Genomic DNA, 25,016 nt, shown 5'->3' with positions numbered 1-25,016 from the left:
TTTAGGACAGACATAAAACGGCAAATTGAGGACTGAATTACGCTAAGCCAGTGGGGACGTGTGTGACTCACCAGAACGCCGTTTGGCGTTATCTGGGTTAGGGTCTGGCGTCTGGACTTTTAGATTTCATGGTTGAATCTGAACTCAGCCATGAATAACATCGCACTTCCCAAAGCGCACTGATTACAATTGTGCCCCACGGAGTCAAATATTAAGTATTATATCAGTAATAGGCCAAGCGTAGTAGTTAATTTGAACTGGAGTAGTCGAAGTGACCTCATTGAATCATTGCAACTTGGCGATGACAAAGCCAAGACTTTTTAAAATGCCAATACGGTTTGATTTCTATTTTCCTAATTACAGTAGGCGTCTTTGTCACTCATAAATTGGGATTTTTTTTTAAGTGTGGCCTCTGGTTAAGCTCGATTTGTTCAGGTTATATATTTTGTATGGCTGGGATGCACCCAGATTTAGTTAATTCCAGCAAAACAGAGGGCGGCTGGTTCGGCTGCACACCACTATATTTTCGAATTCACTTGCTTTATATTTAGCTTCCTCCTGTTACAGTTTTCAATAGTTCAATACCCTTTTTTCAATATTCCTCACTTAAGGGAAAATACAAAACCTTTTTCAATCATCAAAATGGCAGTTAAGCACATGATCCTACCAGTCACACAAAATACATTCAAAAACACATCAAAAACGTGCATGCTTTCACGTATTATTAAAAATCCGAGTTTACATGCATCAATTATTCTCCAAATTGTTAAAGTACTCCTGCACTAAAGTCACCACGTCACAAATGGTGCAACTTTAAAGATATATTATTGTTTCAAGCCAAGTTGTCATAGACCTTATCCATTTTGCACATGTGCATTTAACTGTCAGTATTTATGTGTCAGTCTAATTTGTGTTCCCCGCTGACTTCTCCACTCACATGATTATTCGCACATCGGTGATCTATCAACGGTGCAGAAGAGTTCAGGTAACACAGCCTTCTAACTGACAAATCTATCGTTGGGCAAACGGAAAACTTTTGCCACGAGAACCTACAGTAACATTATCCCTGTAATGAAACACTTAATTTGGTTATCCCTCTAACGAACCCCTTCTGCACTCTGAAGACTCCCCTCTCGTGTCTTCGGAGTTGTTTAATATGAATTGTTTCACATGCATAAAGTGGTGGTGGTGGTTTTTATGTGGAGCTAGGACCCCAGATGCAGTCTTATTAACGACACGTTTATGAACAATCAAATGGTCCTCGTTAAAATTTATAGATGGGCATAAAAACATTGATGGTCACTAGCCGAATATAACCCACTCCAGTGGGCTGCTTGTCAAGAATCTGAATCCCATCCTCTCGTATCTTCCTAAATGCTAAAGGATATGGTTAGGACGCTAAGGATAAGACGGTCTCGTTAAAAAGTTAACTTTAAAAAACGTAATTGTTGGTGTATTGTTCGTACCTTAATTTGACTCCGTCGCTGGTCCGACTATAGTCCGACCTGTGCCTACTGTGACGGTCTCTCTTCCTATCAACAAACTAACAGAAATCTTCAGCAAGTTCTAAATCCTTCACTTTATCAAACGTGCTGCCGCTGCTTTGATAAAGACGAAATACGTCAACGATTCAATAAACACTTTAATTGCTGCGATACTACCCATCTCAATAACACGGAGCATTTGCCAGACAGAGATTAATTACACCATAAAATAGTGCCCAGCTCGGTTATGGATCTAATGTGCGCAGGTCAGTACTGCGGCATGAGAAAGATCCGCTGTTACGAAAGCAGGTTTTATAAAGCGATAATAAAGATATTTGCTGGATTTTCCTCTAATACGTACCAGAGAAAAATCAAAAGAGCACATTCGTTAATCCCATTTATGTGCATTAAGATCCCGGGATAAGTGGCGCATTGATCCACTGTACAATTTGTGTGGGGGTAAATACAATCACGTGTCGTTGAGTCAGCCAATAGCAGCCGGGGAAGCGTTGAGAAATAATTACCTGCCTTGATTGTTCTATGGCTCGACAAAAAAGTACACATACACGCCATATAATAATCGGATGCATGTAAAAGAGTCGGGGAGCCTTCGACATGTCGACCACGGGTCCCATAAGTAATTACTATGTGGACTCTTTGATCAACCATGAAAACGAGGACGTCCTTGCAGCCGCTCGCTTCTCGGCTCCCGGTTCGCACTCCGCCGGCGCTCGTCCGACGTCCCTAGTGCCGGAGTGTGGCGACTACCCTTCCTGCAGCTTCGCGCCCAAGCCACCGGTCTTCTCCACCTCCTGGACCCCGGTGCACTCCCAGCCATCAGTGGTTTACCATCCCTACAGTCACCAACCCCACTTAGGCACAGACTCGAGGTATATGCGGTCATGGCTGGAGCCCATTTCAGGCGCCGTGCCTTTCCATGGCTACGCGGGGAACAGCAGGCACTATGGGCTGAAGCCCGACGCCTTCCAGGAGCACAGAGCCGCAGAGTGCCTCGGCTCCAGCGGACGGACGTACACGGATTACCTGTACTGCTCATCCACTGACATGCGAGACAAGATGCAGCAGAGTGTCCCTTCTCCCGAGTCGGAGCTGCTGGCTACAGGGAAACATAAAGACGAGAAGCCGGAGCTAGATCCGAGTAAGTTCAAGCTCCTGCAGTCTTTTGCAACCGGGTGGGGGTTTTCTTTAGGGGCTGTTTGAGGCTACCTTTGATTAGAGGCATTTTAACGTCCTGTATGAAGTAAAATGATAAGCTGTTTCATCCTCCCATTTCTGCCCAGTCCAAAATCGCCTCTGCTGAGGGGACCGCTTTAGGAACCATAAAAGACAAACGCTACTAGGCTAATATTGGGGCTATAAAACCAGACGGGGTTGTAAACATGGACTCGAAACTACAGGAAGACGTTGAATTTGGATGTACGTTGCGTCATCTTAAAACATGTTATGACCATTTTAAGAATACCTTAAACCGACATATGAAATAATCCTATTCATCAGTAAATGCTTTATGGTGCATTTTTACGACCATATTTTGACCCCGTGCCATTACACAAGGCACATGCTGCCCTATAAACTGACTTTCAGTAGTGTTCTGTTTTTCTTATGTAGTCCAGTCTTATGAGAAAAAGACATGACGTATTGTAGTGTTAATATAACGTACAGTATCCACACACACACACACACAATAATGAGAGGATGATATGCATGTAGTTACATGAAAAGTTGCTCTCCTCTCTGGGTCCAAAACAAATTCTCATGACTCTTTGAGACAACTTGAGGAATGCAGGAACATACTGGAGGACTTTCACCACGGACCTGTAAAGGCTTGAACCACGGGCCATTTTATGGGCCAATAAAGTGAATAAGCGCATAGAGTATTTTACGACGGTGTAACTCACAAGTCAAGGAAGCAAATCAGTATAGGGTTGGATAGTCTGAGGCTGAGTCTGAGGATCTTTCCTTCAAATATTTTGCTCATCTTATCTTGAACAGCAAACCCGTTTGTGCTTTGAACTGTAGCAAATTGTGATATTTCTATAGAATAGTTGTAAATCCAGAGGCACATTTTCTAAACCCTTAACACTAACGTGGGAGTCAGCAGCCATTGTTTCAGTGTTGAAAACTGTATCATCCCGTCATGTTTTCTCTCTACTATTATCTTGATGCGTTTTGCTTGCAGACAACCCTGTGGCTAATTGGATACACGCTCGCTCCACGAGGAAGAAGCGATGTCCGTACACAAAGTACCAGACTCTCGAGTTGGAAAAGGAGTTTTTGTTCAACATGTACCTCACTAGAGACCGCCGATTCGAGGTCGCGAGGGTCCTGAATCTGACTGAGAGGCAGGTCAAAATCTGGTTTCAGAACCGGCGAATGAAGATGAAGAAGATGAACAAAGAAAAGAACGACAGCAAAGAACAATAATGTGGGGTGCAGTCACACAACAACCATGATAACTACTAGTGAAATGGACAGCACAGATGCACCAAAACACACGATGACCCCCCCCCCTCTCCTCCTCTTCATAATTGTCACTTTGTTGAATTTGTATTAACCCTACCTTTGAGACTAATGCTGTTTTTTATTTTCCAGTGCAAATTTAAGTATCCATCGTATAAGAAAAAATGAGACGATTACATTCTGCGTTTACTTCGATACCTTGATGTTTTTTTTTTTTTTTAAAGAGAAATCATTCAAGTGCAGTTTGGACACGTTAAAACTGTCGGAAGAAAGAGAATACTTGAATTCTTGAATTTTACAAAACCCATAATTTATGATGTGAATTGTTTCTTTGATTTGTATTCCTTTTGTATACGTTGATGTGCAGGTGTAGTATTTTGTACAGAAAAAGAACATCTGCTACCGGACGTGTCTGTCTGTCTTGAAATTTTTGTGATAATTGTTACCGTGTTTGTGCATCTTTTTTTTCGATTGTAACCTACGAGTTTAACTATACACTGTAGATATAGATCTCTGCAAATATAAATATAATCACTAAGTGCTTGTATGCTGTGTTCATTGTGACTCAACGTGCATCTCATGTTTCCGTCCAAACGCATATCGGATAAGATCTCATCCAACAGCGGAAATTTAACGTACATTGCGCACTTGTTTTAAAAAAAGTATACGTTTGATAATAAATTATCCCTCCGTGATTTTAATTACTGAAAATTCCTCCAATGTAGCCTGGGCCTAAATTAGCTTTGCCACCGCAAATAACTGCGAAGTTTTTCAATTGATTTAATTGGACTATAAACTACTATAAATCGGTGTCTTTATTGACGTTATCTAAACCAGAGACACTTTTTTTTTACAATTGTTCATGTGCACTCTACCAAAATAAACCCCACAAAAGGTTATATTTTAAAACGGGAAACGCACTTCTCCCAGATCAGTATACACCCTTGTTTTAAAATATTTTTTGAATAATTAATTTTGCACTGTTGCTTAAATGTGCTAATAGAGTGGTCGCCAGCATAGTAGTTCACTTGTTTGTACACAGAAAAAAAAAATAAGGCAGCATTAGTTGTATTGTTTCTTGGCCTCCATGTTTTACCCAAGCTTTGTGAAATTCTCACATTTTTTAACACGCTTTCTTTTCTAAATATTTACCAGCCCTGAGGCATTTTTCTAAATTAATTGAAATCTAAATAATTTGATTGATGTACGTTTTCTACGTTCACTAAACTCACAGTCGATCAGAGAATCTGAGCCTCGGTTTAAACACTTAAAGGTGAGAAGCAATTTCCCAACTCTCGCATTTGTTTCCTGGGAAAGGCCTAAATTGCCTTTTTGTAGTGGCAAACAATGCGGACAGGATGCTGTAATTCCAAAGCCTAATCCGATGCATTTCCGCTCAACTGCGACAAAAATGCCAGTTTTACAGCCCTAGTTGGACCTCGACTGTTTGTCTCAAATGCAGACGAACAAAGCAAACTCAACTAACTGGCTAGACGTCTGGGCTAAATTACTTTATGGTTTTAATGAATTGTGTTGGTGGACTCCTTCAAAGGAGAGCCTTGTGCACAGTTCGGGACAGTTTGCCTGGTGGGCCGGCCTCAACACCCCCCCCCCCCCCCCCACACACACACACACACACACCCCGCACTACATCACATGAGTGGTCTATTAACCTACATTTAGATGAGAAAACGTCAATAGTTATTGTGCATAAATATAATATGAGTGCTGCGGAGCACCGTTATCTCTTGCAGGGAGCGCAGATAGCGGCCATGGCAGGAAAGAGGTATTGTGCAACAAACTATCAAAACTATCAAGAGGAGACTGGAGTAATGTAGTTACAGATGTGGGGGTAAACTACTTATTTCCCTTTCCTGTATTTAAGGAAGACTGGGTACACACACGGTTTGGACAAATGGGGAGACCCTTTCTTTCGACATCACGGTTTGGTTTGTTTTTATTGGTGGATTTATTCAGGTTCAGTGAGACACGGGGTCGCTAGATGGCGCTGCTAGTCCATGTTTTGAACAAAGTCTGTGTATCGATGGGCTTCTTTACAGCTTTGTGGCTTGACTGAAAATAAAGAGTAACCTATCGATGACAAAATGACAGATATGGTCACCCACCGCATTTTGGGTAATAGGCCACAGAGCAGCGCTCCAGAACCCTGCCAGCTGATTGTAGAGTTGGGAACAGAGTGGTTGCATAAACGTTTTTTTTCTCCTCTATTTTGTTATTTAATAGTTTTGTATTTTCTTCTTTCTGTACTAAGACTACATAATAGTTTACATATTAGTATTTTAATTGTTTAATCAAGACAGCCAACTCGGTAGTAGTTAATATGTTATTTTGTTAACCATTTGTTTTTCTACACCCATTGTGTTCCCATTGAAAATCATATAATTTATCTCACACTGGTATTTACGGTTTTAAAATGCATTTAGGTGCTAAAATGTAACATCGAGGGTTATTATTCTCTGTCTGGATTTTGATGTTTTCTATTTTTGTTGTTTTTATTCTTTTTTAAATGAGAAAAATAATACCTCAAATTAAATGTGCTACCTACGTTGAAAAACTAATACACGCATCATCAACGCATAACCAATAATTGGTTAACAACAATAAGCGATATTTGAGTATTTAATAGCACTTGCATCGGTAACAAAAACACCACAGCAGAAAACATTATGTTCAACACAAATGATTACCTAACATTGTATTACTACTACTACTAATAATAACAATAATAGTAACAATTTGAATAATAATAATACAATCGTGATAATAAAATATAATAATCGACACCCATTCCCGCAACGGGTCGGTACAGTGTTTTACCAAAACAGCTACCTGCTCATTTATGTCCTTAATGTGCTGTGTATCTGCAGCTTAAACTCCCCGAGAAGTGTGGAACAGTGATCGGCAATCTACATATTTGTAGTGTGTGAAAGGTTTTTATATTCGTTCAGTGTCCCTTTCAAATTTTACGATGATGTGTATAAAACGTCAGCAACTCCACAAAAACCACGCTTGTATATTTTGAGAGCGAGACCATGTAACTATTGGGCTGGGAATTCAGCTCGCGCCATTGCTAAACATCCGATATAACATTTTATGAACTCCTCCAAGTGTGAGATTTACTGCTTATCCTCGTCGGTTTTACAGGGTCAGTAAGTGGCACCGAGTATTCACAGGTCGCGTTTATATTTGCGTGTGTCGGTATTTTACTATAGATGTGTCTCTGTGGCCTCGGTTTCACGAGGGAGATGTTTTGTCTTACTCTCACACACTCGTTTTAATGTCATGTCAATGCTGCCTCATATAGCATATTTGGTTTTAACATGAACTTCACTAATGGTACGTTGACCTCATGGAGCCCATAAAGGCTCAACTATTTTCTAGGATCCAGTGTTCAAGGCTCGGTAGACCCTGACAGGGCAAACAGCGTCTCGTAACAGCTGTATCCGTTTTTAAAGAGGGAGCTTTAACTGCTTTATATACCTAATAAGCCCCCCACGCAAAGACAACAAGTCTGACTCTATGGTAGAACTGTGCCATGTGTCTAAGTCCATGACTCCATTGATCAGCTCACAACAAAGCTTTTTCTGGCGATATGCATAACATTGATCACATTTAAAGCCTGTAGGGTTGTTGCTTATGATTAGTGCAGATCCTCTCAAGGTGGATATACGTAGGGCCCACGTCTGACCGGGCGTAGGAGGATGAAGGGGTGGGGGTGAGGAGGGTGGGGGCGCTTAAGCTGGGGGTTGGTTCGGTGGGAAGCTAAAAAAAAAAAAAAAAAAAAGACAGAAAAGAGAAGCATCTGTGACCGTGCCGCTGGAGCAAGTCATCTCGAACCTTAGCAAACGCACATCCAAAGCACATGCCATGAGCCGGGTTTGAGCCTGGGAGAAAGAAAAAAAAAACCCACTCACAACTGCGAGAGAAATCCGATGAGAGGAACGGCTCGGAGAGAGTGAGCTGCCGTATATTGTCCAAAGGGGCAGCGTTTCTCCTAGTTCCGGTTTGTCTGCCTGTGCGCGCTGTGCGAGTTGGGACCCTAAACAAAAGGCTGCCATCATCCTAAAGGAGATATTCTACAGCGGGAGAGCCCATCTGCTTGATGCTAACCAAACATGAGCTCCTATTTTGTTAACCCTCTTTTTTCCAAGTACAAAGGCAGCGAGTCACTGGAGCCAACTTACTACGACTGCAGATTTCCACAAAGCGTCGCCCGCAGCCACACGCTGGTTTACGGACCCGGAGCAGCCGCGCCGGGCTTTCAGCACCCGTCCCATCATGTGCAGGACTTTTTCCACCATGGGACCACGGGGATCGCCAACCCCGGATACCAGCAGAACCCCTGCGCCTTGGCGTGCCACGGGGACGCTACGAAATTTTATGGATATGAAGCCCTTCCGAGGCAAACACTTTATGGTACCCAGCAAGACGCAAGCCTAGCGCAATACCCAGACTGTAAATCGTCGAGCAGCTCTAACCCCGGAGACGGACAAGGCCACTTAAATCAAAACTCCTCTCCCAGTCTTATGTTTCCCTGGATGAGACCCCACGGTCAGACTCGTACAATTATTTCCTTTTTATTTTCTATGTTGCCATGTGCGCGTGTGAGCATGCGTTTGCTTGCGTGTACGTGTTTTTTGTGTGTGCATGTGTTCGAGATGTGTATGAGTATACGAGTGTGTCTCTTACAAAACGAATTAATTCTCTAACATGATGGGGCAGAGACAACATGTACTGCAGGCAGCTGTTACTCTGCAGCACAAGTCCATACAGGGCTGATTTTTTTTTTTTTTTTGCTTTCATAATTGCCTTTAAAAAACGAATTGCTGATCATAGCTTAGGACACTATTGGCTCTTTGAAGTCATTTTTTATTTTAATAAGTTATTTCAAGAACTGTTGACGCACCAGGCAGAAGGAGGCATGTGTTAAGAGTTTCAAATATGGCACCTGAGTAACGTTCAGAGTGAAAGGACAACAACATGCCCAGATTATATAGGATGCGGGTTTCAAGAGTGTGGGGGTAATTTGAACCACAGGCCCAATGTGACAGACTCTATACAGCCACAATGATAAGGGCTATGTATGTTACCTCCTCCATTCATGGATCAGGCTATCAGGCAACATTCACTCTACCCAGGTGTAAGCTTAATTTCTATCTGTGCAGACAGACTTATCAATAGTCTGTCCCCTTCTGTTGTTACAGCGCAGTTTGATATCACCTAACCCCCCCCCCCCCCCCCCCTGACCCCCGCCCCCTTCTTATTTTCCTCATGTGCGTGCCCCTAAGTGTGTGTGTGTGTGAGAGTGTGTGTGATTGGAAATTGGAACCAGTCCTGTATAGGCCCTGGGAAACCTTTTTTCTCTTCCTCTTTGTGTAGTTCAAATATTCATCAAACATACGATATTAACACCTGAATGTAAAGGATAAAACTCAACTGATGACACTTAAGACACGTTTGCCTTCATCTACATATATTTATTAATATTATTTTTTATATATGTATTTGATCACTTCAATTTTCACACTGCCCATTTAACTAATTTTTTTGACAAGTCCCAGCTACAAACATATCTGTAAATTGCACAAACGTACGTGGTAATTACTTGTACACATTCCACACGTCGTATGAAATATTGCACACACGGGTTGACTAATAGATGTACCCATCTCAACCTTCAAATGTGGGTATCCCCCCCCCCCCCCCGCTCATCAAGAGTATACGTGAATAGGAATGGAAACTAAATGACGGAACTGGATGATTGCTATTCATGCTGAAGGGAAAGAAGCAAATGCTGAATTAATTATAACACTATTCTTTTTTTTTTTTTTTATGGGGGTCAGTCCAGCTAACCTCTGGCTTTATTTCATTCAAGCCCCAGGAAGACGGAATGGGAGGCAAACCTACAGTCGTTACCAAACTCTTGAACTGGAGAAGGAGTTTCTCTTCAACCCTTACCTGACCCGCAAGAGAAGGATCGAGGTGTCTCACGCCCTGAGCCTCACCGAGCGGCAGGTGAAGATTTGGTTTCAGAACAGGAGGATGAAATGGAAAAAAGAGAACAACAAAGACAAGTTTCCGGGTCAGAGAGGAGAGGCTGAAGCCGAGGCCGAGGCCGAGGATGAAGGAAACGAGGACGGTGACGGGGAAGAAGCAGATGAGAAAGAAGCGGAAGAGAAAGAAGAGACCAAGGAGTGATTTTATGGTCCTTTTTATGGTTATATGGCTGAAAAAAAAGAGGAAAAAAGAAAGGTCCCATAAAAAGAGCAAGAGTCACACTGAGGCAGAGAGCGTCAACTTTATGACCATCCTTTAATTTTGTCAAGAGGGAACAGGAATCTCTCTCATATCACCAATAGACAAAAATCCCCCAGTATCCCCGTTACCCTGACATGATTGGCATTTGTATTTTTCCGTAGAGGCTACACACGCGTAACACACTTTCTTTGATAGAACAGTAGCCCTTGCAATAAAACTAAAAACGCATGTAAGAAGGAAAATGGCATAGCTATGTTTTACAAATTTGCTTTTTATAATACCTGTATCAAAAGCATAGCCCACAAGATCAAAAACATGTCCAACGTTGACTTGTATTGTAAATAGATTATAGCCTACGTTTAAAAGAAAATGGGCTTCATTTCAGAGTGTAGGCCTATTACTTAGTGTTCAAACATCATCGCTGCAGTTACATTGGCTAACGGCCTGTGTATAAACCACAAGTTTTATTATTCTAATTGTTACTGTTATACTGTTTTACTCGTTTTCGTGTGAATGGCCTAGACTAAGATAGCCATTAGCTCCTCAGACATCTTTTTCTAGGATTACCAGGGAAATGCAATCGATTGAAATCCTTTGATGCTACCTAAACCTGGGGAAATTGCAATAGAGATTTCTGAATATAGAGATTTCATATGGTTTTAATTTTAAAAGTGTTCTATATCAATCTTATATTATTAAGTTATGTATGTAGCATTTACCCAATATACAATATACACTTGTGGAAGACAATTTGTGAGTCTTGGGAAGACAATTAGCTCAAAGCCAAGCAAACAATTTTGAGATTGTACCACGGCACTACCTAAACTCAGAGCCTTGCCTTTGCTGAATTTATATTCCTCACTTGTGGCATCGCTCTGGTTCGATTGCAAGCTATTTCCCCAACAACTAAAACTGCCTATAACGCACATTTTCTGTGTATGATATTACCTGCTACAATTACAAGAATTTTAAAGTAAGGGAATTTTTATTTTAATGTGCTGGTGACATAGCGTAGTTGTTTTGCACTGAATATAATCTTTATGTACGTCTTGTTATAAATCGATGTTAACAATATGCTCGTTTCCTGGTGTTTCTCCCGTGAAAGACGGAGTTGTGTGTCCCCGCCATTGTTGATGTAAAATCACAAATAAACAAGATGGCTCACCATCATTTCTCGTTTTTATTGATTTCACAGCCTCCGTTACAGATAGAATGTCGTCTTCTCCCCTCTTCCCACACACACATAGAAATGAGCTGCATATCCGCATTGAATAAAAAAGACGGTTACTCTAAATTGCAGTTTAGTACATATTCTATTTCCTTTTTGCACCTTCTCTGCTTTCTCCTTTAACGAGTTACATTCGCTGTGAGTCTCAGTTTTCATATAGAGAAGCAATTTGATAAAAGAAAAAACAACCAACATCAGTCAGTGAGGAAATGGCTAAACGAGCAACATACTTTAATGATGCCCTCAAAACGTTCACTGGCGGCGACAGGAGGGGAAAATAGTCAAGCACATTGAAAAGCTTCTCCACTAAAGTTTGCCTCATTTAAACTTTCCAACTCGTTTACAAAAAAAAAAAAAAAAACACGCCATAAGTGCGTTCGCAGACGGATCCGTCCACCTTTTAAGGAATTATTGAGCGTACCCTTCACAGCGTGCGTATTCTCTCCAGTGCCTGAGTCGTGTTTTGATTCATCCCCTTAATAAGAAACTTCCTCTCTTCAGGGTGGGCACCAAGCTTTCCTTAATGAATCTTGGGATGAATAATGGCTATTTGAGATGATATGAGAAAACATCTTGCCCGATGTTAATGATCACACTGAATAATGGCAGCGCGTGAGGGAGGCTTCATCCGTCCATACCATGAAACTTGGTGTGCTGCGAAATCAGATAATCAGATGAGAGGCCAAGTGCAGGTAACACCTTGCGTTCTTCTCCCTTCTGCTGCAGCTGCTGTTTTTACGACGACTGCTGAGAACAAATAGAGGCAGCTACGCAGAGTACAAGTGAAGCGGCACATGGACTTTAATGTATCTAAAACGTTACTGTTACAATAAATGAAGCCCACTTTATAACTATATTCAAATATATCTGATCCCTCTCTTTCAAATAATGTAATTGTATCGCTTCTAATATAATATACTGCCCCCCCCGCAAGTCACCTAAAGACGAGCAGTTTTTGATTTGAACTTTTATTCATGAATGTTGTTATTTTTTTTTATTTATCTTAACCAACTTTTAATGTATTATTGGAACTAAAGATCTCCTTAGGACTTAGGAAGTCACTCCGCGCGGCTGTTCCAGTGTCATCCAGCTAAATTATTCAAGACTCGGTTCGTCTGTCTGTGTTTGGATAGAACCGAAGTTTTCCATTTCATGTGACAAGCAATTAGTTTACCGTAAATACAACATAAGGTGCTAAACCTGATTTAAATAATATGTATTGAATTCTTATTTAAACTATGGAATTGTGTTTTCTATTCATAGAGATTTGGAAAATCAAAGGGAATATAATATAATATAAGGTGGAATAAACAAATATAGAAAGTAAACGGAGCTGCACACCAGAGCAATTTTTACTCTGTGTCCTTGCTAAAGATGAATGCAACCCATCGAAGTCTTGAAAGCAGCCTTTTCAAATATATTTGATCGTATTTTATTGCAAACTTTATATTTATTTTTCCCTTCTTCAATGTACGTCAACAACAAACAGAATCCTGGAGATCGTTATTTTTTGTTTTTCCCACTCAATTGTGTATTTTTCTAAATAAAAACCACCATGGTTTAATTGTTTTTTCTTTTGCGTGTTGTCTTTAGAACATTCCGGATGTGTCCCCAAGTCACAGCCATTCTGCCTCTTTGTGTGAGTGTACTTTTACCACAGGGTTGACATTACCAATAAAGTTGAATGTATACCTGCTGTAAACTTTATTGGTGGTGTAAAGGCACAGCTCGGATGGGTCCGCATCTTTTGTCCGTCTGTGTCGAGGCTCAGTTTGGAGATCACGGCCTGCAAGGACAAGATGCACTACTCCTCCAAGTATGGGACTGGTTTCTGGGATTCATTTGTTGTAAGCAATTTATTTTATTCGTTAAAGAGATCAAATCAATTTCTTTAAAGCCAGAGGCATTGTACAAGTGGAATTTATAAGATCAAACCTGCATTCAGCCGCAATGTTATTGTTAAAGACATTTTCATGTAAACCCAGTTTTCACCACGCGTGCTCCTTATTCCTAAAATGAAGAAATTCATGTCCATATTCTCAAATGCACAATTATCTTTTTCTCTGTGTGTGTTGAACCAGCTTTACGGTGTAAATTGTTGGTCTGTATATCTGCAGTGTACGTGTGTATTTGTGTGTTTTTTGCAGGCGCCACCTTTTTTTCAAGTTTAAATTATGTCGGAAACCCTCCTGGCAATTAGTTTAATTTGACCCTATTTCCACGATACGGAGTGTCAAACGTACCTAGAGGATAAATAGTTGATGTCTTAATGTTAAATGTGGAAGCTGATATAAGCTTGCTGTCATATAATCAGCCTGAGAGAGAGAGAGAGAGAGAGAAAAAGAGAGAGAGGGAGTGAGAGGCCCTAATATGGAAGTGTTTAGCTAATTGAAGTTTAATTAGACGTATCCGTCTTGTTCTCCCTTCCCTCTATTTCATACTCAGTTTTTTATTTCCCATTTCGCACTAGCTAGGGTACGTCATGGCATACAGCATACTTGTCCACCAGGACGACTGTCATATATTTTTGATGCACATCTATTTCGTAACGAACGGGAGATCTCAACTTCGAACTTCATATCACGTGATCATTTTAGTTGTATGCAATCGAAAAAATGAAAGGAGAAAAGATGGGTGCAAACATTCCTGGTTGTTAAAGGGAGAAATTTACAGCTGAGTAATAAAAGTTTACGACTGGATCCCCTCTGCTATTGGCTAAGCTGAGCCACGTGTCCCACGCTCTATGAACATGAACTTTATGCTGTTGTCTATTCTCTGGTCCTTCCCTTGTATCAGCAGCAGACTACGCTGGACTTAGAAACGTCCCTCTCTTTACTCTATTTTCATAATATTCTGCACGGACGTGTTGGCGCCGATTCGTGTGATATTTATCCGATTTCCAACTCCCCGACGCAGGGATCTTCGGGACAGTCGTCGCCTCCACGAGCCGCTGCGTTTATCCCCCCCCCCACCCCCCACCCCCCGGAGGCAATAAAACCGCGACTGGGAGAGGAAAAGGAGCCAGCCTGACTGCCTGAAAATACTTTCGTTCGGCGAGCCAACAGCCTGACTAAATGAGCTCCTCATCGGCGGGATGCGAAGACGTTACACGGGGAGATGGGCTCTCTGTTGATATTTCCAACTCGCAATCGTGACCCCCCCCCCCCTCATCTGCTGTGTTGGACCACAGAGAATCCCCAAACTACGGATAGCACTGGGGGTAAGACTGCAGAATATCTCTGCTCCTGTTTATCCGTGTTTTCATGTTATATTGTGTAGTTCGTGGTTGTTGGGCTGAAAACGATGCGTGAGAATGACGAGTTGACCATTCGGTGTGACCTGACCCGTAGCCCGAGGCTGGCTGATGCCCGGGGGAGGGGGGGGGGCGACAGGCATTGTGCCTCACTCGTAGCAGCACCTGCGCGCGTGGCCCTGGCTGCTTTGGCCTACATCCTGGAAGCTCATCTCAGAGATGCCGTGTCGATGTGTCTGGAATACTGGTAACAAACTTTGGTGTAACTCCGAGGCCCAACTACCAGGCAGCGATAACGCAGTTGTGCTCGCTGTCACTTATTCTCTTCAGCCAAGGGCCTGACTACCGTGGGCAATTTTCCTCACGTGCATGAAAAACACGCACACTGGCACACGCACACCCACGCGCACTTGTCGCGGTATGTACACGCTGACACGCAGTGGAGATCCCGCCAGTGCCCCCTAGCGATCAGAGGAGTTGCATGTGGAAGTGGGCGGAATTTTTGAGGCTTGTTGTTCATGGCTGCTGGTTTTAGGCGGCGGTTCACTGCGGATGTCAGCTGACCCAGCCAGTAACCGCACGAGCTTGACACCCAGGAGCGTTTCTGTGGAAGGGAGGAGTGTCTGATTTGTTGTTGAAACCCGGAGATGTGGGATTTGTCTGTTTTATTGTTGTCTACGGATCTAACAAGATTCTGATTTGTCATACTATACAACACATTACTGACAACATAATGATGAGCAGCACGAGATTTTATTCACACCATTAGCAAACAAATCATCACACATAAATTTTAAAAAAACAATAGCAACAAGGCTATAATTGAACAGTGTACATGGATAGCGCGATAATGAAAATGAACTATTGTCTATGTTAATTGCAGAGATTCCTTTTTATATTTATATTATATAAAATATTCCCGTATGTGGTTCAGGGATTGAGACCATCTTTATGCAAGTGTGTGTGTGTGTGTGTGTGGGAGGGGGGGGGGGGGTGTGAGGGAGAAAACGGGGGAGAGAGAGAGAGAGAGAGAGAGAGAGAGAGAGGACCAACAAAAACGTGTATGCAACTGGTTCATGACAGTATTTCGGCCCTGAAGCCCAAAATACAATCCCTCATGAAGTGAGTTCATGTGTGCTGTCCCCTGCTGAAGCTCACAGGTCTTTGCGTTTCAATCTCGTCAAACGCAATTATTGGATAAGCCTCAAACTGAAGTTTTATAACCTTCTGTTACACCCATTTTTCCCCCCTTATGGAACATTGCTGTTGCAATGGCTCGTGTCCGCTGCCGCCCGATACTTTGCCTGCAGTGAGAGGGAGAGAAAAAGGAGCAGAGAGAGACTCCATTTAATCCAAGAGGTTTGGGGTTGTGTGGTAAATCTTGGTTTAAAATAAGAGGGGAAACCACAGTCTATTGTTTTGCCCCGCAGTGTTTTTAAAAGCACAGATAGGCTCGCATAAAACTTCATGAAGTCATGAATCTGTCCGCATCACCACATTTAGAACCTCACTTACAAATCCCGACAGGGCAAAATTTTTTGCCTACTAATGGTCATAATTTATGATGTGTGGATCAACATGCGCTCATTGGGCAACAGCTTCCTGAGTGCTTAACGAGCATAAAGTCGAACACTTCCGGACATTAATTGGGCTAGCCAGCGATGGTAAAGTGCTTATAGAGGGCTTTACATTGTTAGTATGTGAATTACTCCTTATTAGTAAGGTTAGAAGCGGGGGAGAAGAAAAAAGCATCAGGGGCAGACCAGACTTTCCCTGCCTCGCTGTGTTTTTAATCATGGCTTATAACGTAGAAATGTTACAGGTCCCGTATAGCTAATTCTGAGTTAAGTTGTGTCTTTGGATTCTGATGTAAAGGAAAGTAAAGTGAATGTATATGTTCGTGCACGTCGATGGGCCCGGCTGTGTTGCAGGGAAAAAGGCTTTTCAAATTGGGCCTTCCGCAGTAGAGCCAATTATAGTGCACATTTAAAACCGATCCAACATGATAGTTAGTAACTACCCCGACAAGCACAATTAAAATAATAATAGAAATTATAAGACGACGCCGTGCTGCTGGTGATCTATTACCATTAGTCTGTGCCCTTCATTGCGCATTCACCATAGATAACTACAAGCTACAAATCAAGAGCCTATAATATTCAATAATTAATTATTAATGCTAATTATTAATATCCATGGTTGGCACCCTACATTAGCAGGCAGGTCATGTATATTTTTTTGTCTCAGACAATCTTCCTTCCATCATTCAACCCCGGCTGTAAGATCCTTTAAAGAATCGTCGAAACGTGGACCAAACGGCTCCTTTCCTTCCTGCATCAGAAGCCGTGCACGTGATTTGCCCCACGGGCCGCAATAAAACACTAAAAAACGGGGGATAGAATGACCTTTCTAATTCTGCACACTGACACAACCTCTGCTGCATTCCTTTGGCTAGTGTTCAGCCTTTATTTACAACCTAAACTTTATGGAGCCGTGTTGTCTTCTCTTTTTTTTTGCGGGTGGCTGAGAAGAACAGTCAAGGAAATGTGTGTCTAAAACTATAAGTATTTACCTTAAATGGATATTTTAACAGTTCTTCATTTTTTTTTAAATAAAAAGGAAATATTAACAACAGCATGGTGACAATAATAGGAAACAAAGACTGCACATGACTGCCAATGCCCAAATACCTCGCATTTGTTGCATCGAGACTCCTTTTGTTCAAATCTAAATTTAATTGTGGTATTAATGTGTTCAATGTCTATATATGTTTCCGTAAAACACACACTTACATGTATTACACACACGCACACACACACACACACACACACACACACACACTAACACACACACACACACACATATTGACTGAATAGAAACCAGTATTGTATCCCTGCTTTATACGTCCTGTCCCATCATCCACTGATTCGTTACTTGATATTAAAGTGAAAAGGGAAGAACAATCCCAGAACAGCAAAAGTGGGTCATTGCAGCATTTCACTTTTGATGTTTTATTCCTAAAATTCCTGCCACGCGGATATCATATTTGGCCACAAATAAGGTGAAGGGAAACTTTTATTGCACCAGCTACTTCCTTCTCTTTGTTCTTGTCTGTTTTATGGGCTCTCCGGGACCCCAAACAACAGACCAAACAGTGTACCCCGTAGAAGAAATCGATTAGCTGGACCGATGCGTGTTGCGTTTCAACAGAAATTTGCAATAACTACATTGATTATTGTCTTCGTATCTATCATGGCCTGTTGTGAACAGCAAATATAATATGACATATATTGTTTCAAATTAATGGGGATGGTTTTATTTGTTGTATTGTATTATGACGGTTTATTTTTTTCATTAAAAAGGCAGGCAGTGTAAAACTGCACTGTTATCAGCTGTACGAAAAGTAATTTAATTGTATTGATTACCGAAAAGTGAGAGCAAGAGCACGCGTTTTTTCTTTTATATTGTTGATGAATTGCACGCATTGAGCTTTTAGAACAGCACCTCAACACTTGCTACATTTTTGCAGAACACCTAAAGTCATTTCCAAACCCATAATTTGCTGCTGGGATAATGATTGGTTCCCCTTTCCCGTGTGTGACGGAGGAATGTCAAAGTGTGATCAGAAGAGGAGAATCAGACCAACGTAAATCCAAAAAGCATACTATATGTGATCGTGATTTAACGACACTGTACCTGAGCGGCTCAATAGGAAAACCGGGCCACTGTTTTTTTTGTCTGACGTGTGCCGGACAGTCGCATAACTGATTAGATGTTCATAGAGTGGCCATTCAGACGCAGTTCTGTAGTAGCCAGTTGGGGCAATGCGCGCTGTTTCCCTTTCACTTTATCCCTCCACGTGCTGTGCAGTGCTTTGTTTTTTCGGAGCCTGGGAGATTGCTGCTCGCGTTGCAAGGCTTTGCTGCAGAGATAGTAGCTGGTGTGCTGGGGAACGTCAAATGTTTTATTGCCCCCACAGAAGAGAGACCATAAACGCATTCTTACCTCCTACACCCTCCCCCAGTTCATTGCAACAACAAAAAAAGCATTCAAATTGCTCAGATGCTAATTCCTACCCAATGGAAAGATTTTACGGTCGATGTGGTTGAGACCAACAAAAAAATGCTAATATTAATTTAGTTTTTAATTCAAAAGTGCGGCGTCCTGCGAGTTGAGAGGTTGCAGAGCAGTCCATCGGTGCGGTGGTGTTGTGGTAATAAAACTGTGTTTTTTGGGGGGACACACACACACGCATACAAAACATAAACTCACAAACTTCGCTCAATTGGTTTGATAGCTGATTCCATGCACTCTCTGCCACCTCTGGAATTGTATGTATGTGTTTTTATGCAAATGTTTCGGCTTGGTTTGAATGTGATCACTGCACCGAATGACATTGCCCACGTTTTATATCATACTTCACCCCCAAACACCACATAATGTGAAACTAAAGTCAAAAATGTCTCATCCAGGCAAGCTTATAGCGTGCCACTCCAACTGCGTGGCGTGTTTATCGGCATTTAGCGCTAATGTTCAAGCGCGGAGCTAAAAGCTACAGTTTCTCCTCAACTCCTGCCTTTCAATTGGTGGAGACTGGTCAGCTGACGTTGTCATATTGTCTCTCACCGAGCCAAGCCTCGGCTATAACACTCGGGTTTGTGCGTCTTAACCGGAGATTGGAAATTAATAATATCGAATCCTCAAAGTAGCCCACGTCCAGTTGGAGAAGCAGAAAGTCGACAGAAAAAAAGAAGACCTTGGAGAAAGGTGTGGTTGGTTGACACAGACGCGAAGGAGATTTACTGAGAACGAGATTGAAGAGAGACCGATAAAGAAGTGGGGAGAGTTGGAGAGAGGGTTACAGGCAAGGTATGAATTCGTATTTCGCGAACCCGTCGCTCTCCTGCCATTTATCCGGTGGTCAAGACGTTTTGCCCAACGTACCCCTAAACTCCACCACCTATGACACAGTCAGACATTTTTCCTCGTACGGCGCCGCCGTGACCCAGAATCGGATATATGCACCTTTCTACTCTCCTCAAGACAATGTCGTGTTTGGGTCTGGCAGGGCACAGTACGAATACGGATCAAACGTGTTTCTTCAGGACAAGGACGTGCTGCCGAGTTGCAGACAAACAAACATGGGACTCAATACACAAAGCCACATTGCTCAAGAGTACAGTTTGGACCAAGGAAGAGCAGGAGCGCAGGATCAGAAAACCAACATCCCGATCTACCCGTGGATGCAGCGAATGAACTCACACAGCGGTGAGTTTTACTACGACAAATAAATTAAGGAAATGGGCCAGTTTTACGATATGTCTTACCAAGAGAGTAAGTTGCTTTTTATGGCCCCATAAAACATTACTGTATCCCCTTGACTTGTGGATGGGCCTTTACATGTGCAAACAAACAGCTTTCATGTTAACAAAGATATAGTAGCCATAACCAGCAGCAAGAGACGCAGAGAATACGTTGTGTTTTTTATTCAATTATTTTTTTATAATAAAGCTATAATAAAGCTAATGCCCTCGGAGAAAGGCTTTGATTTAAGTTCAATTTAGATTATTTTTGTTCGTGGATTTCTATTACGTTTATGATTTTAACAATGAGGTGAAACTTCTCAACTGCTTCAAAGTATTAACAGAGCACAGAGCGGAGAGTGTGTTTTTAACAATGTCAAATGTGACTTCGCTTTTCAAAGCGATTCAATTAGTGACTTCACTTTGTATTTCAGCAGGAGTGGGCTACGGGACAGACAGGCGCAGAGGACGTCAAATATACTCTCGTTACCAAACTCTTGAGCTGGAGAAGGAGTTTCATTTCAACCGCTACCTGACCCGGCGCAGACGCATCGAAATTGCAAATGCGCTTTGCTTAACGGAGCGGCAGATCAAAATCTGGTTTCAGAACCGACGTATGAAATGGAAGAAAGAGAGCAACCTGACCTCCACGGTGACTGGAAGTGAACAGACAGGAGCCTCTCCGGAGGAGGAAAGCAATGGCGCAATGGAAGAACAGAAAGACGAGGACAAGAAAAAAGAATAGCTTAGAAAGAAATCACAGGGGAGAACACCTGATGACCATTTAAACCCAACATAACTACCTAAAAAAAAATCTGTATGGATTTAAGAGCGACTTCACTGCATGATGACTACCGCAGCTCTCCCACTTATATCCCATATTGACGACAGGAGTGTTGAGCCTTAGAAATCCAGATTATTTCAGCCACAGATTGTCCCCCCGTGACTCTCGTGGGATGCTGATTCTGTTTTATTGCAATGTCACACTTGTATTGTGAAAATAAAAATAAGTATTCATTTCTACGTGATTTTTCATGCCAGTAAAATCTGTGTATTTATCCCCCCACAGCCCATCCATCACTGTGAACTCTTTGATCACCTCACCAACTACATTGTTGGTCAGACTTTACTCAATGTTGTACATGCACATTCCACGGAGGAAAAGGGAAGGACGGGCGGGCACTGCTTTTCACCACAGTATTATAGTAGCTATAGGAGACCTATTTTAATCGTTTGCCAAAAGGTGTCCTGCACAAACATGAAACTTGCACGGACTTAGACCACAGTCCACACACCAACAGCTGTAATGCCTGTAAATAAGCAAAGTAACAATATACCATGTTAATCCCGTAAGGACGTCTTAGCCGCTTTGATCGACACTGCATTAAATAAAATTGCGCTTTGCCCCCCATTTTGTTTTTAATTCCACACCATAGGCTCTCATTGCGAAACAGATATGTACACTAGTAATTATTGGCTTCTGTTTGGGAGTTACGAATTCATGTTTTGTCATAATTGTGTATCATGTAATAAAGTGTTTGCAAAAATGTCACCCTCGTCTTGTGCTTTAGGGAGCATCACATAGGGTCAAATGATCGTATAAAAGATGTGTTGATTTAGACACCAACCTAAGTACGTGTTTGTGGGAACTTGTTTGACATTTTTGTGTTTATCGTGACCATAATGGACAAAATAGGGTATAAAGCCAAGTGACAAATAAACAAATACGGGGTCATTTTACACGCTATGCATTTTAAGTGTGAAAAAATCTAACTTGACATGCTGCATAAGAGCATGGGAATGAGCTATTGTCCTACACGCGCTCGCGTAGCCGTATTTATAACTCAGACACACTCAAGTCTCACGTGCATATGTGGAAATGTATTTAAATCAAGCGAGCACTTTTAATCAGCGTCATAATTGCTTTTATTATTAGGAGTAGTGGTATTATTGTGATTGTTATAATTATTATTATTATTATGTTATAATGTGGGGCTGTTTGTGTGTCCGGGCCAGAGAGCTCTGGACGGTCCCGGCCGTCTTGCCCCATACCAGACACCAGATGACGCTCTTGTCTTACTGTCTCGCCCTTTTTTTGCGCTAAAGATCCCTGCCTGGTCCTCAACAACCAACAGCTCAAAGTTTACCGGACACGTTTCTCCAATTCATCAATGAGAGTATCAAAGCCAATTTATGACTGGCCAACATGCGCACGTGATCCCATACAAATACCCCATATTTGGGCAGCGCACGTCGGATCAAGAATTAAAAAAAGATACCAAAGCCTACTCCACCTATAAATCCTGGATTATTTTTTTAAGGCAGACAGCTTTGAATTTTTCAAAAGCGGCTACAAAGAAACGCAATGATCAACAAAAACAAGGAAATAAGCTCAACAATCACCCCGGAGACCGCTCTAGTTTAAAAAGAAAGTGTCGCTGATTGTTCGAAAACGAGCTCTTATGTTGACAGCTGCAATCTCGGGAAAACAAGCGAGACAACTTCTCCTAACACTATGTTTAGTTTCGATCTTTCTGGGCGCCCGTCCAGCCGCTACGAGGGTGCTAATGTGAACGGGATATTCACATGTCCCGTCCCCACGACCTCTGCTCAACGGGAGGAGATGAAAACGAGCCTGCGTGGCAACGCGGATCCTCCTCTCCCGCCGCCGGGACCGCAGATGACCATGGTCTCCGGTAGCTCGTCGGAGAACGCGAGCGCTTTCGACTACGACAGCGGCTCGCTGCTCGGACTGGGCGCGGAGAGAGACCCGGAGAGGAGCGCGAAATCCGGCGCAAACAAGAGCCAAGAGGGCGAGAGGAACGCGGCGAACACGCAAATGGTGAAACGACACACAGGCGCGAGCCAGCTCCAGGACAGCGAGCAGCAGCCACAGATTTATCCATGGATGACAAAACTGCACATGAGCCACGGTAAAGTTTGCCCCCCTTTTTTTTTCTAAAAGTGTGACTAAAATGCTTCCCCATAGTCTCTCTTTACGCTGCTACACTTCTTTTTGCCCGTTCCGGTTTTCTTCTCGAGTTTTATAGGCCAAACGCAGGAAATAATAAAAACTCGTGGTCATAAATTTTATGACAAAGGCATCCATTGCTCGTAAACCTGCTCCGTTACGGCGAAGGGGTGATCTGCGGGTTGATTTATGGTGGTATAATTGGATAAGAGAGGAGAATTGTGATAAAACTATGAAATAATATTCACAAATTCAGCTCTTAGTATTAGTCATGGTTTCCTTCTTAGTCGTAGTTAATGTTTTACATGATCAGACTCACTGTGTGGGAGCAGCTGTAGCCTTAAATTGAACTCTGGGAGACATCAATGCCCTGACCCAATCGTGAACTTTTCACCTCTAAAATATTTGAATAGTCGTGCTCCTTCCCCTTGCCTTATAACCACTGGTTGACTATTTAGGGGGCAGATGGACGGTGAGCACAATTGCTGCAAAAAAAATAAATAAAAAGAAGGTACTTCTGTTTTGTGTTCCTCCATTTGCAAACATCCTGGAGCACAGAGTGGGGAGTTTAAGATATTCAAGTCCAATAGCAACCGAGGCCTGTTGCTTAGCACGCCTTAATGTTTGTAAATCTGATAATATGAAACATATGTGCACATACATACATGTCTATGAGAACGAATCTGGGGTAAAAATTAGATTTAATGTTCTAATCCCTTTCCTTTTAGATTATGCACATCTGTTTTTCCTTCCACGGTGCAGCGGTAGGCCGAGGTCAGTCTTTACAGGAAGGACACCACATTAGGCCCTGTTGGTTATCCAGTTATCACATGTTACAATGAAAAGCGTTTGGTATTTTACATGTTGTATGTCAGCTAAGTATATTCATTACGGATAGTTAACCATCTTTATCAGCCTGACATTTTTATTACACAAATCCACAGTAAGTAAAATCTGATTAACTTTGGTTGTATAAAGATATTCGACCTTTTGGATGAGGAAGGGTATTTCATTAATTCAAATCAACAATATTATATTATATGTATGCTTGTAATGATTTTTTTTATGACCAATCTTTATGTAAATGTAATAATGCTATTATCCTATAGCAGTATATGTATTCACCACTATAACGCTGCTGAAAGCTAACTGATTTTAATGCCACTTCAGAATCGGAGGGTAAACGCTCCAGGACCAGTTACACCCGCTACCAGACTCTGGAGCTGGAGAAAGAGTTTCACTTCAACCGGTACCTGAGCCGCCGCAGGCGCGTAGAGATCGCCCACACCCTCTGCCTAAACGAGAGGCAGATCAAAATCTGGTTCCAGAACAGACGAATGAAGTGGAAGAAGGACTCAAAGGTCAAAGTGAAGGAATAAAAGAGCCCCAGAGAGTGGGTGCGTGCAGCGCGTTTTCATCCCGTCACTGCACAGTGCTGGAGTGCCGCCTGACCTCCGGATGAACTGCTAGGAGCAATGACATCATGACACCGCGCTGTGCGCTTCATCACCAATTATGTGTCACTTGCTGCAGTTTGGGACCTAATGTATTGAATATCACTCACTTTGATCAATCGGTTTACATTTCTAAATTAATTTGGTGCCCATGCGATGATAACCTCACTTTGCTGCACGAAGGGGACAAGAGGTCGAGGGGGGGGGGGGGGGGGGGGGGGGGGCCTTGCCCAATTCTGCGGCGAGTCTGCACGACGCTTGGTGTTTTTAACCTGCAACATTTCCAACTCTGTCACTGTCATCATCTGATAAAAAAATGTATGTCAACCACTCAAAATAAAGACAATAATACTGTTTTCTTGAGAGCTGTCCTGTAAACAACAGTGAAAAACCCCCTCTCCCACCTTTTTCCTTTTCTTTTTTAATCCAATATAATATGTCGCAGTGGTTGAATGTGTTGTATGTCCAATGAGCTAATGTGTCAGTGAAGGCACCATCCCTGTTGTCCGTCATATCATTGTGAACCTAAATCGTACTGTATAATTCAGCGACTGTGTGTGAAA

The 25,016-nt window shown here is 42.2% G+C and overlaps 5 protein-coding genes across 8 annotated transcripts in view; all 5 read left to right on the top strand.

Annotated features, from left to right (window-relative positions):
- Positions 1–1,953: 1,953 nt before the first annotated feature.
- On the top strand, positions 1,954–4,480 carry hoxc9a (homeobox C9a). The gene is made up of 2 exons (XM_037477724.2): positions 1,954–2,643; positions 3,685–4,480. Exons 1-2 carry the CDS (start codon positions 2,100–2,102, stop codon positions 3,927–3,929), a joined length of 789 nt encoding a protein of 262 aa, XP_037333621.2. The 5' UTR covers positions 1,954–2,099; the 3' UTR covers positions 3,930–4,480.
- Positions 4,481–7,838: 3,358 nt separating this feature from the next.
- hoxc8a (homeobox C8a) lies at positions 7,839–11,408 on the top strand. Its single transcript, XM_037481146.2, has 2 exons — positions 7,839–8,537; positions 9,862–11,408. The coding sequence occupies exons 1-2, from the start codon at positions 8,102–8,104 to the stop codon at positions 10,182–10,184; spliced, it is 759 nt and encodes a 252-aa protein (XP_037337043.1). The 5' UTR covers positions 7,839–8,101; the 3' UTR covers positions 10,185–11,408.
- A 2,863-nt stretch (positions 11,409–14,271) lies between these two features.
- The window catches only part of LOC119223553 (homeobox protein Hox-C3a-like), a 30,832-nt gene continuing 20,087 nt past the window's right edge, over positions 14,272–25,016 (top strand). For all 3 annotated transcript variants that reach the window (XM_062564970.1, XM_062564973.1, XM_062564962.1), the window contains exon 1: positions 14,272–14,692. The gene's annotated coding sequence lies outside the window, so the exon portion shown is untranslated. The remainder of the gene's footprint in view (positions 14,693–25,016) is intronic.
- hoxc6a (homeobox C6a) lies at positions 18,971–21,691 on the top strand. 2 transcript variants are annotated; one of them, XM_037479762.2, is made up of 2 exons: positions 18,971–19,993; positions 20,466–21,691. In XM_037479762.2, the coding sequence occupies exons 1-2, from the start codon at positions 19,597–19,599 to the stop codon at positions 20,771–20,773; spliced, it is 705 nt and encodes a 234-aa protein (XP_037335659.1). In that variant the 5' UTR covers positions 18,971–19,596; the 3' UTR covers positions 20,774–21,691. The 2 variants fall into 2 exon arrangements, with proteins under 2 accessions (XP_037335659.1, XP_037335658.1); XM_037479761.2 differs by having other exon boundaries at positions 20,463–21,689.
- hoxc5a (homeobox C5a) lies at positions 22,070–24,666 on the top strand. Its single transcript, XM_037479763.2, has 2 exons — positions 22,070–22,961; positions 24,170–24,666. Exons 1-2 carry the CDS (start codon positions 22,544–22,546, stop codon positions 24,376–24,378), a joined length of 627 nt encoding a protein of 208 aa, XP_037335660.2. The 5' UTR covers positions 22,070–22,543; the 3' UTR covers positions 24,379–24,666.

This window comes from Pungitius pungitius, chromosome 1 (assembly GCF_949316345.1).
Source record: "Pungitius pungitius chromosome 1, fPunPun2.1, whole genome shotgun sequence".
NCBI classification, from domain to species: domain Eukaryota; kingdom Metazoa; phylum Chordata; class Actinopteri; order Perciformes; family Gasterosteidae; genus Pungitius; species Pungitius pungitius.
The sequence above is the reverse complement of the archived record's forward strand: the minus strand, read 5'-3'. Positions and strand labels throughout refer to the sequence as shown.